Genomic DNA, 17,120 nt, shown 5'->3' on the forward strand with positions numbered 1-17,120 from the left:
CATACAAATTGGAAAAGACTCTTTTGGACAAGCATTACGTTGGCTGTAGCTACAACAACAAGCATTGCTTCTCATTATAAAAACACACTGGGAAAATGTATTAGCAACACATCAAAGACATTGCTTTAACTTTCTGCAAAACATTTTTACTTTCTTAATCTACTTTTTTTTTTAAAATTTCCCCCTCATAAAATAGTAATTGCAGACTTTGCCTTTTAACACAATTAGCTAGGAACTGGAATGAGAACTGCATCTTCTGGTTTTGTGTGTTAAAGAAGCAAATAAACAAAGATGAAGTTCTGTCCAGGATGACAGTATTGTTTGTAATAATGAAAGATTTTTTTCACGTAAAAAACTATAATCTTTTTCTAAAAATTAGCTCCAAAAAAATACCTATAACGTGCTTCTGCAAAACAAGGCCGATGATCTGCAAACAAATGCTCTCCAGCTGTTGAGTTATCTGAAATTAAAAAATAAAAAAAAAGGATTTTATTTAAAAATCTACGAAGACAGTAATTTAATAACGATCACATGATTGTGAAGTAAAGTCTCCCTGGTGTGAGTACTCAGTTTTTCAATAAGCAGCATTACTTTAAAGCTTGTCACGGCATTTTTCTTTATTATAAGAATTTTAGCTTAAAAATTATTCTGCAGATCCTGTTAAAAACTGCCTGTTGTCCTTTTCTGCATATAATGTAAAGAGGCAAACCCTGTACTCAGACTGAGGTAATAAAATTCTTTCTTTGAAGAAGAATGGGTTGAAAAAAAAGAAAGGAAGTGATGCTTTTGCTTAAGATCTATGGAGAGCTTCCCACAAGACCAGGCTTGACAAAAGGGAAACACGCAGAATTTGGGAGAATAAAACTGCATTGAAGCCAGACAAAAGCTATTATGTAGCTATCTGCTGGAGTGGGCAGTTTCAAACTGAGAGGAGAACTTATTCAGCCTTCTCATGTTGGAGAGAGAGACTACTTTTATGAATGAAATCAAATTAGGAGAATGATACAGCCACATTGCAAGCCTAAGTGAAACCTCCAGTACAGGCATCTCGTGGTATTGCCACTAGTCATTCATTAAACATGAAATCTTGCAGATGTCAGGCTTCCTGCATTTCCTTCCAGCAAAGGGCTTAAGCATGTGATCACAGATTCATCCACATACCTTCAGGCGACTGATTCAGACACATGGCTTAGAGCTGATCATCCTCTAAGCTCTCTGTACAGTTAATATAAACGGGAAAGGAATTTCTAAGGAGTTTTCAGCTCCATTTATCATTTGCATATCATTTATATTGCTTCTAAAATGATTTGAGATCCTGAGGAGAGCCCTCTGCACAGTATTTTAGTTGGCTCTTCATACAGCAGAAAAACAAGCTGCTAAGCTGATACCATAAATACTCCAACCCCAAAGGTTTTCCTAAGCTAAAACCAGAACATCCATTTCAGATGACCTCTCCTGATGTTCAGTTTAGCTACCAGATTTCATTCTAGCTTTCAAAAGATGCAAGGGGTTCTTGTAAAGGAATGAAAGATGTGTTCAAATCCAAAGGAACACGATGGTCACACAAAAAATATGAATGAATTTTTAAAATTAGAAGCTTCATAGTCGGATTTCACATTGGCAATAAAACTTTCTCATTGTAACTTGAAAGAAGCAGACCAAACTAGGACAAAGCACTTTTGTGCTTTTTGTCAGCTGGGCTCAGATACCGACAGACTTTGTCTCTCTTGCCAGTCCCTGAAGTCCTTCCTACCTCGGCCAGCTACAAGCAGAAACAATCCCTTTTTTCTCTGAATATGTGAAATGTAGACTTGTACCACCAAAAAGACCAATTCCTAGAAATCCTATCCAAGAAATTGCTAGGTGAATAACAAGATGAGTCACCATTAGCAAAACGCTGCCCATATGTAAAATATTACATCCTAATGACCATTTAACACTCTGTAATAACTATCCAATGAAGTATTTACCAGAATAAGGGCTGAAGATTTTACACTCAGGATATAAGCTTGAGAGCAAAGCTGAAAAATTAAGAAAACAGAAATAAACTAGGCTTTACATTCAAATTTCTCAGAGGCCACTTGGTACTAATTCACCATCCTGCTATAGTAAATGTTCATTCATGTGCACCAAGTGATGCAACACATCCACAGAAGTGCTTGTTGTCATGAATTGAAAGGCATGAAGGAGCAGCAGACATAGAAGAGGAAATCTCACCTCCTTGTGATCTTCCACAACTGTTAGGATAGTGTCAATAGTGTGCAAGATACCCATGGCCATAACTGTTTTGTCCTCCACTTCCTCATATTCCTCACTCTGAAGTACTTTACCAAATATTTCAGCCTATGAAAGAAAAACAACCAATTTGACAATCAAAAGACAACTCACATTCTTCATTTTTCATGTAGAAACAAGATAGCTAAGGCAAAACCATCAGTGCCCTGTCTGTAAGAGCTGTCAGTATTGAAAAATACGCTTCTTAGTTTTGAAAAATGAATATAGAAAATGATTTTTTTTTGAGAAGTCTGGTTATTTGATAACATTTTAAATGTTAAATAGTCAAAACTTGACTAGTTAAAACAAAGGGCAAAATTCAGCACCTCTGAAAGCCTCTGAAAAGGTTTTAAAGATGCTTCAGACTGAAATACAAACTGTGGTGAATACTATAGGTGGGTCTTCACAGGGATTATTTTAAACAGTGTGCACTTCAAACCAAGTTAATAAGAAGTTTACAAAGCCAGGCATACACTTGTGATCGGGCAGTAACTTTAGTATTGTCTCTTACCAGGTGCTGTGTCATGTCAACAGCGATGGTAGCTACTTCCTGACTGTACTCACAGATCATCTTCTGGATTACATTTGTAAGATCATCATTTTCTGTCTCTCTAACAATGTGCAAGAGCTCTTGCATAACTGGTCTTACATATGGCTTCACGTATTCCTTAGCTTAAAAAAAAAAAAAGTTAAAATTAAATGAAATCAATTAACCCTAAACACAAATATACTCAAAACTGCTAGGTAATTGACTGCTCTCCAATGAAGTAATTTTAAAAAGATTAAAATTCACACATACACAAACAAAACCAAAAAAGTCCCACCCAAAGCACTGGTACAGCACATAACCAGCAGACTAACGGAGTACATACACTGCACATAGTACAGCCATCTACAAAAAACATCCACTGTTTCAAAGGAATACATGCCCTTACACACAGGAAGCACTCATTCTAAAATACATGCTATGTCACCTCATGAAAGAAAATGAAAGATGGATACTATTTAATTAATCAAGTGAAATACTCTGATACCGATTTTGATGCAGAAACCCAACATAAAAACTTGCATTAGAATTCTGGGCTGTATACAGTAGCTAATGAATAAGTGAAGCTGTCAGAACATGATGAAATGTTCCAAAATCTATGTCTTTAAATGGTAAAAATGTTTAGATAAATCTGCACAAATCTTATCGTCTACAAAAATAAATAGAGAAATAAATCAGTACGTACAATTGATGAATCACTGCAGCCTACCTTGCTCCTGGTGGCTTATTAACATCTGAAGAGCTATGGCAGCTTCTACCTTGACAGGCATTTCTTTATCATCAATCAGGCTCTTCTTTGCCAGCTCTACTGCATTCCTCAAGTTCAGCTCATTGTGAAAATGCAAAGCACTGAATGAATGAAGTACCCAACAGGACTGCATGAAAAAAAAGCAAAGGCAAGTTAGGGACTACTTTTTCTCTTGATTGCAATGTATTCATATGGTAACGCATAACTGTTTTTACAGTTCTTTACTTTCCTTCCCCAAAATCCAGTAAATCCAGTGGGCACAAAATTAACATTTACAGTTCTGGTCCTTCTGAAGAAAAATACCAGAAAATAAACAAAAGAAAATTAACCATCTGTTTATGACTCACAGCACTTGTGGATTTTGTTCAAGCTATACCCAAAACTCTGTGAAAATTCTACCTATTCATCACAGGTATCCAGCAGCTGTAGTTATTGAGATACTAATGAAAAATAATCACAGAACAGTCACAATCACTGCTCATATTCTTCAGTTTGACCGAGGGTGTAAACAAAAACGTAAGAGACCTTCCTACAATTCAATTAACTGATGTACAAGAGAGCTATTTGAATTTTTACACTATATTTGCTTTACTTCTTTCACTGACACTCAGAATGAAGTTAAACTCAAAGGAAAGAAACACAGCAAATACTAAAGATGACTTAACTGGTGAACTTACTCTAGCTCTGAGGTACCCCAGGTTAGACATGAACAGTGGAAATACATGATTCTGTAACATCAGCTCCATTTGATCCTTGAATACACTCTTCTGTTGGTGAAAAGAAAAACAAATTTTGGAGACCACTCATTTCATATATTCAACTTTAGTCAGAAAATCATTTTAAATATCTTGATATCTTGAAAAATAGAATGATTTGTCTATGAAATACATATGAAGAGGTATGGATCTTGTAACTTTAACTGAACAAACCTCAAGTTGAAAACCAGGTAAGTAAAAAAATCTGTTCATATAATAATCAACTCTACGTTACTTTTTATAACACTAAACCAGGAATCTTCATTCTCTGAAGCACTGTTTCCAGCTCATTTTTATTCTTAAAAATTAATTAGGATGAAGAACCCAGTGCTTTGAGTATTCCTAGAACAGAGCGCATACACAGCTTAAGATAAACCGAAATTTAGTATGAAACAGATCTGAGATTCAAATGACCTGCCATTATTATAAGCATTACAGCTAATTATTTTACACATCACAACAGCTCACATATTTTTATATATTCAAAAATATTGCTTTCAATATTGTTATTGATGGAAAAAGAATTCCTTTATGATAGCAATTTCTTTGTCTGGATATGGATAAGCAGTTGAAACCATTTTTCAATATTCCAAATTTGGCAAATTCCAAGAATTCACAGAATGCCAGAACCAGCTGCATGGAGACTGGGGACTTTCCTAGCACATACTGACCCAATATATGAGGAAAAAAAAATAATAATCATACCAGGGACTGTGTCACCATGTAAAGGAACAAATAAGTGGCTAGGAAGAGGTGAAAGCGAATATGCAATACTGAATGTATCTTAAGTGATCATACTTCTACTTCACTAATTCATACATCAATTTTTCCCCATGCAGATTCCCAAACCTTAAGAGAGGCAGATGAAGAACTGGGAAGAGGAAAAAAAAAAAATACGAAGAAGGGAAAAGAATTTTTCCTTTTGTACACATCAGAGGTTTGCATGCACTTAAATGGAGACTATGTGGAAAACAAGGTAGATAAGCCAGTCATTGTGTCTTCAAGCAACTTTTGATCAATGTCTCAGTTGACTCTCCAGGCAAAAGACACTTACAAGAAAGTATTTTATGCAGAAATGGCTCATGGAATTTTTTCATCTGCCAAATCCCAAACAAAAAATTCAGAGTAGAAAGAAGAGTGCAACTTTGGGGATTACTACTCTTTTATAAAATATAACCTTAGGTTTCAAGACAGGCAATTCAGATAGTAGCAGTACAGTGGAATAAATTTCTTTTTTCTCAGGACAAAGATAAATGAAACTCCCTTCAGTATGAAAGACTCCTCACAACATGAAGAATATTCTATTCTTTGTTTTACTCCAACATGAACCATGGCACTTGTAATCCAATATATCTAAAAAAAATTTCCAAAAGTTACTGATGTTTCAGGATTTCAGTTTCATATCATGTATTGGTACACTGGTTAAAAAATATACAGAGAAAGTATGTTGGTGAACTGTTCCTTGTAACATGAATAAGAGAATCATTTAGGTTGGAAAACACCACTAGGATGAAGGCCTACCAGCCACCTAACACTACCAAGTCCACTACTAAACCATGGCTCTAAGTGTCACATACACATTATTTAAATACCTCCCTGGGCAGCCTGTTCCAATGCCTCACCATCCTTTCTGTGAAGAAATTCTTCCTGGTATCCAACCTAAACCTCCCCTGGTGGACTTGAGGCCATTTCCATGTCCTATTGCTAGTTACCTGAGAAAAGAGACTGATCTTCATCTTGCTACAATCTCCTTTCAGATGGCTGTAGAGAGTAACAGGTCTCCCTCCTCAGCCTCCTCTAAACGGTGCCAGTTCTCTCAGTCACCCCTTGTAACTTGTTTTCTAGTCCCTTCACCAGCTTCACTGCTCTTCTCTGAATGCATTCCAGCAACTCAGTATCTTTCTTGGAGAAAATACTGAACTTAGTATTCGAGCTGCAATCTCACTGGCACCAAATACAGAGGGACAAATACACCAAACACAGTGGGTTCCTCACTCTGTTGGCTCCACTATTTCTGCTGCAGACCAGGATACCATTGGCCTCCCTGGCCACCTGGGCACACGGCCAGCTCACGTTCAACTAGTTGTCAACCAGCATCCCTCTTTTCTCCCGGGCACCCTTCCAGCCACTTCTCCCCTAGCACTGTACGGCTGCATTGGGGTTGTTATGACCCAAGTGCAGCACTCAGCCTTTAGCTTTTCAAGGCTTTGTATGAAGAAGCCCACTGCATAAACAGATAACTCACATAAAATAAATTTTTACATAATTTCAAAAGACGCTTCGAGCCTCCATTCTCATTCTGAAAGTGATAACTTTTTGGCAGTTACTTTTGAGGTGGAAAGAGGGTGTACTTGGACTCCACAGCCTGCAGAAACATAAGAGAAATTCTAACTACTACTACTACACTGGCCAGTAATAGGATAGGTCAAATGTGTATTCAAACATCAAAGAAAAACTGAAATTGTGAAGATACTGTGTATAAAAAATGAAGGACAGAAATTCTTATTGCCACTTTCCACTGATTTGGAAAACTCCCAGATAGATGGTGACACACATCTTAAAGTCACGCATTGCAGGGTACAAAGGCTGTAAAGCTAGACAAAACATTCCTACAACATGCTAAGCAAACATTTTTCTGGAACCAGGAGGAGCCCGCAATAGTGCAAGCTGTTGGGAGGGGTTTCTAAAGAATAATAAGCAATGTTATTGATGGAATGCATGTTTGTTTTTCTTAACACCCTTCCATTTTACTAGTAAAGCATGAGAAGACCAAGGGATGGTTCAGCAGGAAACAAAGAGAGCTTTGGAGAAACTTGAGAACAAAAATCAGCATATAAAATGGGAATACATAAAACCAGCAAAGAACATAAATATTTTTAAAGGAACAAACCCTCAGAATCTTATTGCACATTGCAATCTTTCTACTGATTCCAAAAATACAGTTGTGGGCTAGCCAGACTTTAATAAGCTAATAACTTTTATTTGAAAAATGGAATTACAAATGGAATTACAAACATAAATATATTTTACTTATTTACCCACTTACTTTCAGTAAAATATCTGCTAAGGATCCTATCACATGCAAAGCTCCATCTTTCTTCCTCGGATCAATGTTTGGTTCTGTCAGAATCTGGTAGCAATATGCCATCATTTTTGGCAATACCTGTGTATGACAAAAAGCACAGAATCTCCTTTTGTCAGTGAAGTATCCAAATCAAATTATTTTTGAAGCATTATGTTTAAAAAAATCACATGACTTTTGTAAGTAGAAATCTCATTGGAATCAAAGCAGCTGGGAGGCACTATACGAACCATCTTCCCAGATTTAAAGAATTCCTTTTCCAACTTTTCGTTCAAGCTTTACAGAATTGAATTCATCTTCCTGAAATTTCGTATTAGTGACAGTGATTATGGTATTTTTGTTGTTCTGAGGCAAACCAGGAAAGGTGAGGAAAAGACAAGAGGTTCAAACAGATATTTTTTTTTCCCCCTAAACTTCCCATCTGGTTAGCCCACTACCTATATAAAGGCATGCGTGCACGTACACGTATGTATGAACACGAACATATTCAAGAGCAGCTTTGATTAAAACCTCAGATTTATTTTAATCTGTCAATCTTGGCAACAACTTGTGAAGTCAGCTAGATTTGGAAATGTTTCTTGGCAAAACAAATTGCTTACTGTGGTCTCCTCCGACATTACGTGCTTTTCAGAAATGACGACTTTTTGACAATTTGAGTACAAATTATGAAATTGAGAAGGCCAGCAGACACAGACTGCTTTAACAATAAAGAAATAGAAAAGTCACAGGCTATTTCACCTGATACAAAGACTGTGGTCTTTTCTGAAAATTCAGGAAGAAATCGACCTCCATGTTTATGGCACGTGAAAACGGTTGCCAGAGAAGTCAGTATTCTGAACGATATGGGTTGCAGGGCTAGGCTGAATGATTTTTCTTTTAGCATATATCACTGTAAATATAAAAGGATCTATAGAAAAGTTATGTTCTCATTTAAAGATTAGCTCCATGAAATTCATTTCATTCTTCCTAATTTCACTGTTGTCAACAAGACTTTAAATTGCATCAGTGAAAATTAACAAGTATTAGATTCACTTGTGCTGCTGCTGCACTTTGAGAATCTCTGAAGAGCCATGGCAGATCCTGTTCATAAACATGGGAAGCTATTACTACATCTACTCCAATTTGTTTTATTGGGCATGTTAATTTCAGAGCTGTAAGAGGAAACCACTTATTTATTTATACTTACATATTTTAATTCTCCCCAAATTGATGGCATTCAGCCAGGAATGAGTTTGGCCACATATTAGCAAGTAAATTATTTTGAGACGCTTCCTGTAACATCTTCAAATGTAAGGGAAAATAACATTTTTAAAGAAAGTTCAAGCAAAAATTAAAAAAAAAAAAAGGTCCATACCTCTTTTCTCTTCTTTGCTGCTGTATAAAGGAGATTCTGTGCTGCTGTTGTTGTGGATGCATAATCCTCAAATACATCTACCATTAAAGATAAATTAATAAGCTCACTTTCTGATTATAACACCACAGAATGCTGATAAACCAACTTAAGCTTGTTGGACAAGACTGTCTTCAATTAACATTTGAAGAGTCAGACTCAAGCTCACATCACCCACAAAAGTATTTATTTCTTGACTTCCTAATCTACTGACCACTCATCACTCCCTTTATCAAGACTGAATTATGTACTCATTAGTTCTTTTGAGATCATGTATTTAATGGATGAAAAATTGGTTTATATTTGCTGGTTGTTGCTCTCTCTTTTTTTTTTTTTTTTAAATTAAAACCACTATAAGAACACCAATGCATTCCAGAGCAATCTGTATAACATATGTACACAATTTTGGCTTGATTTTATTGAAACCTCATGGGAAACTCTGAATGTAAAAAAATCCTCAGATCTGGCGTCGTTTAAATTTGCTGAAAGATGAAGCTTTTCAGCTTCTTTCATTACAAGCAAACCTCTTTTAATCGTACTAAAAATATAATTTTATATTGAAAAACAATCTGTGCTGCCAAACGTGTTCTAATTCAAACATCCCAACATAGACTGCATTAAATAAAAGGATCTAGAAAAATAACATTAAAATGTGTTTATAATTACACATTAACTTTCCCTGAGATCTCGAAGATAAATCAAGATTCAGAAATACTACCATTCCTGTTGCAAATCTAAATAGTTTTCACTAAATTTCAAGTCAGTGTGCATTTATGCTTCCATAATACAGTTCAAATCTGTATTTAACTCTCAGCTCCAAATAAAAATAAAGCTCACTGCTTACACAAAAATAACAGAATTTAGATACCAAAAAAATCAGCTACACATTTGTGTCCCTGTCATCAACACTATGATGATTAATTGTTTTCTATAACTTTCCAAGATTAGAGGGTTGTCTGTTTGTTTTTTAAGTATTCCAGGACTTTTTACACTCTGTTTTTTCATATGCTAACCAAAATGCAATTAATTAACAATTTCCAAATGCTCCGTGTCTCTGTGGTGCCTGGCATACTGGAATTTTATAGCAGGATAAACTTGCTATATTTTTAAGTACCCTTCACTTTTTCAATGATATGACCCTTTTAACATGACTAATTATTATAAATTAGTCCAATGTGTAGTTCCCAAGATTTTTTCTGTGTGAATTTTGAAAAATATATATACATCTAATTGTTTTACAACTTAGTAATAAGAGTTGGCAAAAGATACCAAAAACAAGAACAATTTTCAATAGAGAAAGAGCAAGTCAGGCCTCTTCTGGTCAAAGTGTGAGCTGCAAGAGCTTGCAGACAGCTGTCATGCTTCCAATTCAGGATTCTAAAACTGGCATTCTAAGGAAAGCAGGCCAGTCTACTAGCTGCACTGAGCACATCTGTAGTAGAAAACAATTTGTAGAGAATTAGTTTACGAGCAGCAGCCAAATCTCACTCGATTTGCCTTTTAATTACAGATTGGTGAGATTTAGGAAACAAATTCTCTTCTTCCTATTCTTCAAGACACTCAGCAACACAAAGACATTATGGTTGCCACACCACGTTTGGGGTTACGGTATACAATTGTAATGCAAACCAAAGGTAAATTCTAACTGCAGGCTGTTACCAAATTTCATGCGGATATATTCATACGGATCTTCTTGCCACAGCTCTTCGTCCTCGTCTTTGTAGCACATCAGGGAGAATATCACTTCTTCTGTTATACTCTAATATTAGAGAAGTCAAATGCGTGTAAGTACATAGGAAACCAAATTCCAGTACTGATTCTCTTTTCCGTTTGCAACAGATACAGACAGCAGTAATTACACAATCTAACTTTATAATAGTCACCACCACACACAAAATACACTTCAGTATCTAATCTGTAAGCAACAGAACATTGCATTCTGCAGAAGGCTCTCACAGATACAACACTTCACACGAGAACAGGCTTCAACATCCTCCTCCATAACATTCATGGGATTAACAAACTTATATTAACTAGCTTATAATGTGGAGAAAAGAGATATGAAAGTCACTTTTCCCTTGTTCTTACATCCACATATAAAATATATCCTTAAAACACTTCAGTTCCTCATAGTTTATGGTACCTTTGGTGACCGTCTTTGCACTGCAATCAATTATAATTTCCAAATCTATAGTAATTTCTTCACACTAGCTACTAATAAAAGCCAGAACTTTGTGTCAGACTCCAGCAAAATAAGGAATTAATGGAACAGAATCCTTAATCGCATTGACAATATCTGCAATAAAAGTTAGTCATGATATTGTAAAGAAGAACTGCAGTGTGGGAATGCTTTTTTTTTTTTTTTTTTTTTTTTTTTTTTGCCATGTTGATGCTGCATGAAAGATTCATGAAACTACAGGAAACTGCTTCTTTTATCATTCTGATGACATGCACTATTTCTGCCTGGGTTTTATCTACTGACCTGTATGTGTGGCTTCATTTGCTTCCACGTTACAGAGTGAATGACCCCTTGGTTCAGGTAATTTAACGTTTGCTGAAGAACACGTGGTGCAACATAGTCCTTCTGTCTGTATTGGTCTAAGATTCTTAACAGAACCTAAAGAAACAAAGAATTGGTATTTTTAAATGAAGATGGAAAATTAGCTGTCATACATGCAGGACAGCTTTTCAGTGAATTTCAGCACAGACTGACTAGTTACAAAAGCTCTAGTGTCAGTAACCACCACAGTGTCTTTGATCCAAAAGTTTAGAGATCACTGAAACGTTAAGAATCTAAACTTGCAAGCATTTAGGTACATTTACCTTTACTATTAGATCCATCACATGACCACTTGTGATTGTAAACCAAAAGCAAGCATCAGAATTCACAGACTCACAGTTTACACAGGCCTCAGACAAATTTGGAACAGATACTGAAAAGGTACAGTGATATTTTCAAGCCAGTTGGCATCTAAATCTGTTAATGGAGTTTGTGTTCATTTTGAACAGACAATCCCCTAAAGAAGCCAAATGACTTTGGAAGAAGAGCAGTAATAATAGAAATACTAAACTAAAAAAGGAAATTGGGTTAACATCTAAACCTGTGAATCAGGTGATGAAAAAAAACTTCAGTTGGTTGTTGTCAGTATCAGATAGTGTCACATAGCACGCTATCACAAACTGTAACACAATGCTTATTAAAAAGGCTTGCTCTTCTAAGAACAACCTACAGTACAAAGCCACTATTCAACATTAACAGCAAAGGAACTACTGAGTGTTAGTAAACATAAAGAACTGCCACACAGACAAGCAACAATAAAAATCAAGGACAAAGCGTAACAAAAGTACTGAATCATGTTTTCAGAAGAAAAACTCTACTTAATAATTCTTTACAGCACTATAGTAAATCTTATTTTGAACGTAAATCCTTCCCTTAGGGGTACTAAGTCTGATCTTATTCTTTTTTACAATACACTCCTTGAGCAAAGATTGGCAATATCTCACACAGACTCTAACACAGTGTCAGCAGTTAACTGAAAAAATATGTAACAAAGGCTTAGTAATGTAATATTCACAATAGCATTCTGACTAACTCTGCCATGAAACGTGACAAATCAGCACCTACGAGTGAGAAGTGAAAGAAACATGCAGATCATCCAAGAGTATTTATTTTTCGAGTTAAACTGCTCTCCCCCTGCTTCATATCCCGGTCTTATAAAAAACATTAAGTATTGTAAATGACCACTGCCCATGGAAGCTTCTTTCTCTACTCAGGAATTGATTATTGCAAAGAAATTAGAATTTATATTTGGCTGTTTCTCCTTTCTTTTTATTTGATACTTAGCAGTCTCCCCACAACCATCCTTTAGTTCTTATCATTCACATATTTACATAGAATTGATACACCAATGGATAAATTGTTTTGTTTTCTATAACTGGATGAAGAAATTGTTTTTGCAGACAATCTTGTTATTTTGAAATAGTCTGAAGGTGACTTAATTATTAGGCAATGTGGGTTCATGAATCTTGCCTTACTAATTTGATCTCATTCTATAACAAGGTCCTAAGCTTGGTGGATAAAAGGAAGACAGTGCATTCAATATTTCTGTATTTTAGTACAGCCTCACTGACCATCCCTCACGTCATCCTTATGGATAAATTGCCCAATTGTGAAATAAACAGCTTCACACTACACCAGATGATGAACCGGCTCAAAAGCAGAGCTCAAAGAGTTGTACTGAAAATGGATCACTAGCAAAGTTCTCCAGGGCATAAGTCTAGGACCAGTCCTGTTTAAAACTTTTATCAATGATTTGGAGACAGGATAATGAGGAAGTTTGCTGAGACGCCTGTTAGTGTTCACAAAACCCTTTGGATAATGCCCTCAGTAACACCTCTAACTTCTGATTGGCCCTGAAGTTGTCAGGCAGTTGGACGAGGTCTCTGTAGGTGCCTTCCAACTGAACTTTCTGTTCTATTCCATTCTAATGAAATGACAACAGCCCGGCACTCTGAATAAGATGCTGGAAGTCTGAGCCCTGAGAAGCCTGCTGATGCCCTGTCAGGGATGTTTTGTCCGGCAGTCTGCTGAGAAGCCACATCCCTGCAAATACAAATTATCCAAACAGGTGTTACTTAAAAATCAAGAGCCCAGAATCACCAGCAGGAGAGTAAACTGCTCTCAAGAGTTTCTTTGGAACATGTAACCCAAAAGCCTGCCTGGATGCTCAAGAGCTTCAGTTGAGCACAAAGCCTGGGAACTACCTACCACTCTACTTGCTACAAAATGTAGCAAGCTGAATGGGAAACAAAAGGAGCTGGTCCATAAACATCTGAGCTTGCAAACAACCACTCCATGGACTTCCAGGCACCCAATTGCTACAGTTACTTCCTCAAACTAGGGAGATCCTGGAAGTCCATTCCCAGAGGACCACAGGTAAGCTGGCACAAAAGCACAGAAAACATTTACAGGCAGCGTCCCTCTTCTGTGCCGCTTTATCAAAACTGAACCCTCTCCACAATACCATGTTACACACATAATTAGCATTCCCCAACAAAAACAACTTACTTGTCAACTGCAAACATATGCTCTATTTTCTATATAGCAGACAAAATCTGCTAACCAGGTAAAAATATTGCTATTCTCCATGCGCTTTCTAATTTGATTATATCCTCCTGACGTAAAACAGGACAGAATCCAGTGTTCCTAAGTTGTCAGCAGCAAAATCACTTATTAAGGAGTGGCCTGATAACACATCCCTCTATGAGAAATCACTGCTTTTTTCTGTTAACTATGCATGCTGGTAACACTGATATGCAGTTGCTTTTCTCAAAGTTTTCCTGCACAGTTTTTCCAAATAGCTGAACATTTGTGTGTTGTACCTCAGTTAATTATGGGACTAAGATTTCTAAAGAATTTCTCAATCACTACTGCATGGGAACTGCTGAATCATGGCCTGAACCTCTGATTGATCACCTGAGGCGAGCAATGAGTCACCCCTGGGAGCACAGGTGAAGGCAATTCACCTGTGCTGCTGGAAGGGATGGAGCTTGGCTCTATCTCTCCTAGACCCATTTAAGAGCTGACTATGAGTACGGAAGGATCTCTTTCTGGAAATTGCTCCTTTGGAGTTTTACAGCAAGCCCAGGATAAGAATAAGCACTCTATTCTCTTTTTGGTATAATGACCTATTTAGCCAAACTCTCTTCTTTATTTCATAATTATAACATCTGTATATTCATTGATTATGTAACTATAATGAAAAATGAATCTGATTCCATTCAGTTTTGCTTTATGAACTTCAAGATCTGAGCACTGTGGGAAAATGAGATCTTCATTCAGTTAAAATGACTGAATTTAGAAACAAACTGACTGTACTTACTTGTTGTATGCCCACAGCATATGTTTTTAGAAAAAACTCTGAGAATTCAAAGTATTCTTTAGTTACATTTCCTGGACTTCCATACCTTTAAAATAAAGAGAAGACAAACATTTACTTTCATTGCAAAGAGCCTTCTGTGTCACGAAAATACAGTGTTTTCTATAACACAAATGACCCTGAGTACCCTTCCATCCCCAACAAATTGTTTCCACAGATATTCTACTACACTATTATTTCCTACATGATGCCTCACTTCCCTTTTCTTTTCTTAGAACCTCATCCAGTGCAATGTTATAGTCAAATACAGCTGCACTGTTGTCATAAGCTCTGTAACTTCTACCTTGTTGGATTTCTTTTCAAATCTTTCCCTGCCTTTGTATTTAAGAATATAAGCAGTTATAGATGAATAAATAAAGATAAAAATACTTTTCCTTGCTAGTTTCTTGCCACGATAGAGAGACAAATCATCTCACTGAGAGCTCAAGCCATTAGCTGTGCTAGTGCAAGGAAGAGGACAGCTGTGGGATTTTCTTTGGTGACTACGAGCTGTTAAACCAAGTCAACTACCTTGTCTAACTGCACCCAAGGAACATCAAAGATTTGTAACCCTAATTTAGTTTTCAATCAGCTTGTCAGTCTACTACCGTTCAAAAAGACGAGCTACGATATGTAAAGCCCATTTCTTGCATTTCCACCACACCAGCTCTGGTCTGTCATCTTCATCGATTTGTAAAGTCTCCTATAAATAAGCACAAGAATCTTGAATTAGTTTTGTGTATTGTTGAGATAAATTACTTTTTAAACACACCTCACTGAGTATGCTAATACAAATTCAAAGCACTGACTACAATTTTGGCTATGTTAACAGTTCAGGAACTCTACACTATTTTAATTAGCTAATATAAATCTGTATGTGAAATACCTGTACAGTGCCTGTACTCGAATGTTCAAAATGACACATGTTTAAAAAACTGAAACTCTGAGATAGACTTGAATAACACACAGCAGTGTCCACTTTTGCTTCAAAATTAAGCAAAACACTACTCCTCCAAATTCATACACCCAAACCACATGTAATGCAAAAGCTGTTAGAAATAATGCTGTTAAACAAATTTTCAAAACCAAGGGAAAGACAGTTATTGCTGTACATACATGCATGCTCATACATTTAATTATTTGCTTCACTCTTCTTCTAGAGATGTGGAGGTTTGATGAAATAAAGAGTGAAACAGAGACAAACAGTGGTTTTTCAATGATCTCTTGCTTCTTTAGAGAAAAAGGCTAAAATCATTGAAAGCTTCCAAAATATCATAGACTGGAGTTTTCACATTATCACTATCTCAGACAATGAAAATCTGGTAGCTTACACAATTCTCCTGCATTTGTAGAACACTTATTTTAAAGATAAGAACCTCAAACAAATGACATCTTAAAAAACAAAACAAACTGACAAAATGACCACACTTACAAAACTTTTACAGTGACTGTTCCTCAATTGACAACACACAAGTGTAAGAGGTTTTGACAATACTAAACCTTACAGGAGGTACATTCCTGTCAATGATGGTACGGAAGATCTCCATCCACTGAGTCATAGTCTGGTTATTCACCAACTGGAGTGGCAATGCATACTGAAATAAAAATAAAAATAAACACCTTCATGAAACACTAAGTTTTTTTCTCTGAAGTGAGTAGGAGCAATTTCAACAGTAGCTGCATTTCTAGGAGGACGAGGTTCTAAGCGAACTTAAATTAGTTTAGATTTCACTACTACTCCAACTCTATCATTCCTGGTACAATTTGCAGAGTAACTTCTGACTAGATTCTATTTGAGAAAAGTTCCTTGCGTTGAGTACTTGCTAATTCTTTTTGCCTCTTCCTCTTAGGGAAACTAAAAGCATTTTATTAAGAGAAATGTACTTCTCATTACTACCTAGCTACTATCTAATAAATTTTACTTCTCTACAAAATCCAAAGTAGTGACAATATTCAGGAAAGGGTTTTCAAAATGAAATAGGACCTTTGGAACTTTTTTAAAACCCTTCCATCTAATAATAAATCATTTCAGCTTTTTTTTTAACCTTCAGCAAGGCCTCTCAGGCTGCGCCGGATGTAGGATCTTGTTCTCTTTCTCATTCTTTAGAAGCACTTCTTCACCAAACTCACCCTTGTAACAGCCAAACACACCTCTGAAAATGCATGTGCCTCAACAAATTATTTCTCTCAAATCTTTAGAAAATAATGAGAGAAACACCACCTAATGAAGTGCACTGTTGGCAATTATAACGCAATATGTACTACTGCCATTTGCAGAGGCTAAGCAGCAGATTCTAGATACTCAATGTTTATATCAGATTATGTTCAACTTTATAAATATAGAAACACTTCTCCAGCAAGCTAACAGACAGGATGTGCAGAAATACTGAGATTCATTAAAACTGT

At 36.2% G+C, this 17,120-nt stretch overlaps 1 protein-coding gene across 2 annotated transcripts in view; it reads right to left on the minus strand.

The window, feature by feature from the left end:
• Positions 1–17,120, minus strand: part of IPO8 (importin 8) — a 44,072-nt gene that overhangs the window by 14,992 nt on the left and 11,960 nt on the right. For both annotated transcript variants that reach the window (XM_052667901.1, XM_052667900.1), the window contains exons 6-17: positions 16,220–16,309; positions 15,323–15,417; positions 14,679–14,763; positions 11,279–11,413; positions 10,456–10,555; positions 8,761–8,837; positions 7,371–7,487; positions 4,247–4,336; positions 3,531–3,696; positions 2,786–2,946; positions 2,218–2,343; positions 394–460 (exon numbers count right to left, since the gene is read on the minus strand). In XM_052667901.1, the coding sequence (XP_052523861.1) occupies positions 394–460; positions 2,218–2,343; positions 2,786–2,946; positions 3,531–3,696; positions 4,247–4,336; positions 7,371–7,487; positions 8,761–8,837; positions 10,456–10,555; positions 11,279–11,413; positions 14,679–14,763; positions 15,323–15,417; positions 16,220–16,309 (1,309 nt within the window). The remainder of the gene's footprint in view (positions 1–393; positions 461–2,217; positions 2,344–2,785; positions 2,947–3,530; positions 3,697–4,246; positions 4,337–7,370; positions 7,488–8,760; positions 8,838–10,455; positions 10,556–11,278; positions 11,414–14,678; positions 14,764–15,322; positions 15,418–16,219; positions 16,310–17,120) is intronic.

The sequence above is a fragment of the Tympanuchus pallidicinctus genome, unplaced genomic scaffold (assembly GCF_026119805.1).
Source record: "Tympanuchus pallidicinctus isolate F22 unplaced genomic scaffold, pur_lepc_1.0 scaffold8, whole genome shotgun sequence".
In the NCBI taxonomy this organism is placed as follows: domain Eukaryota; kingdom Metazoa; phylum Chordata; class Aves; order Galliformes; family Phasianidae; genus Tympanuchus; species Tympanuchus pallidicinctus.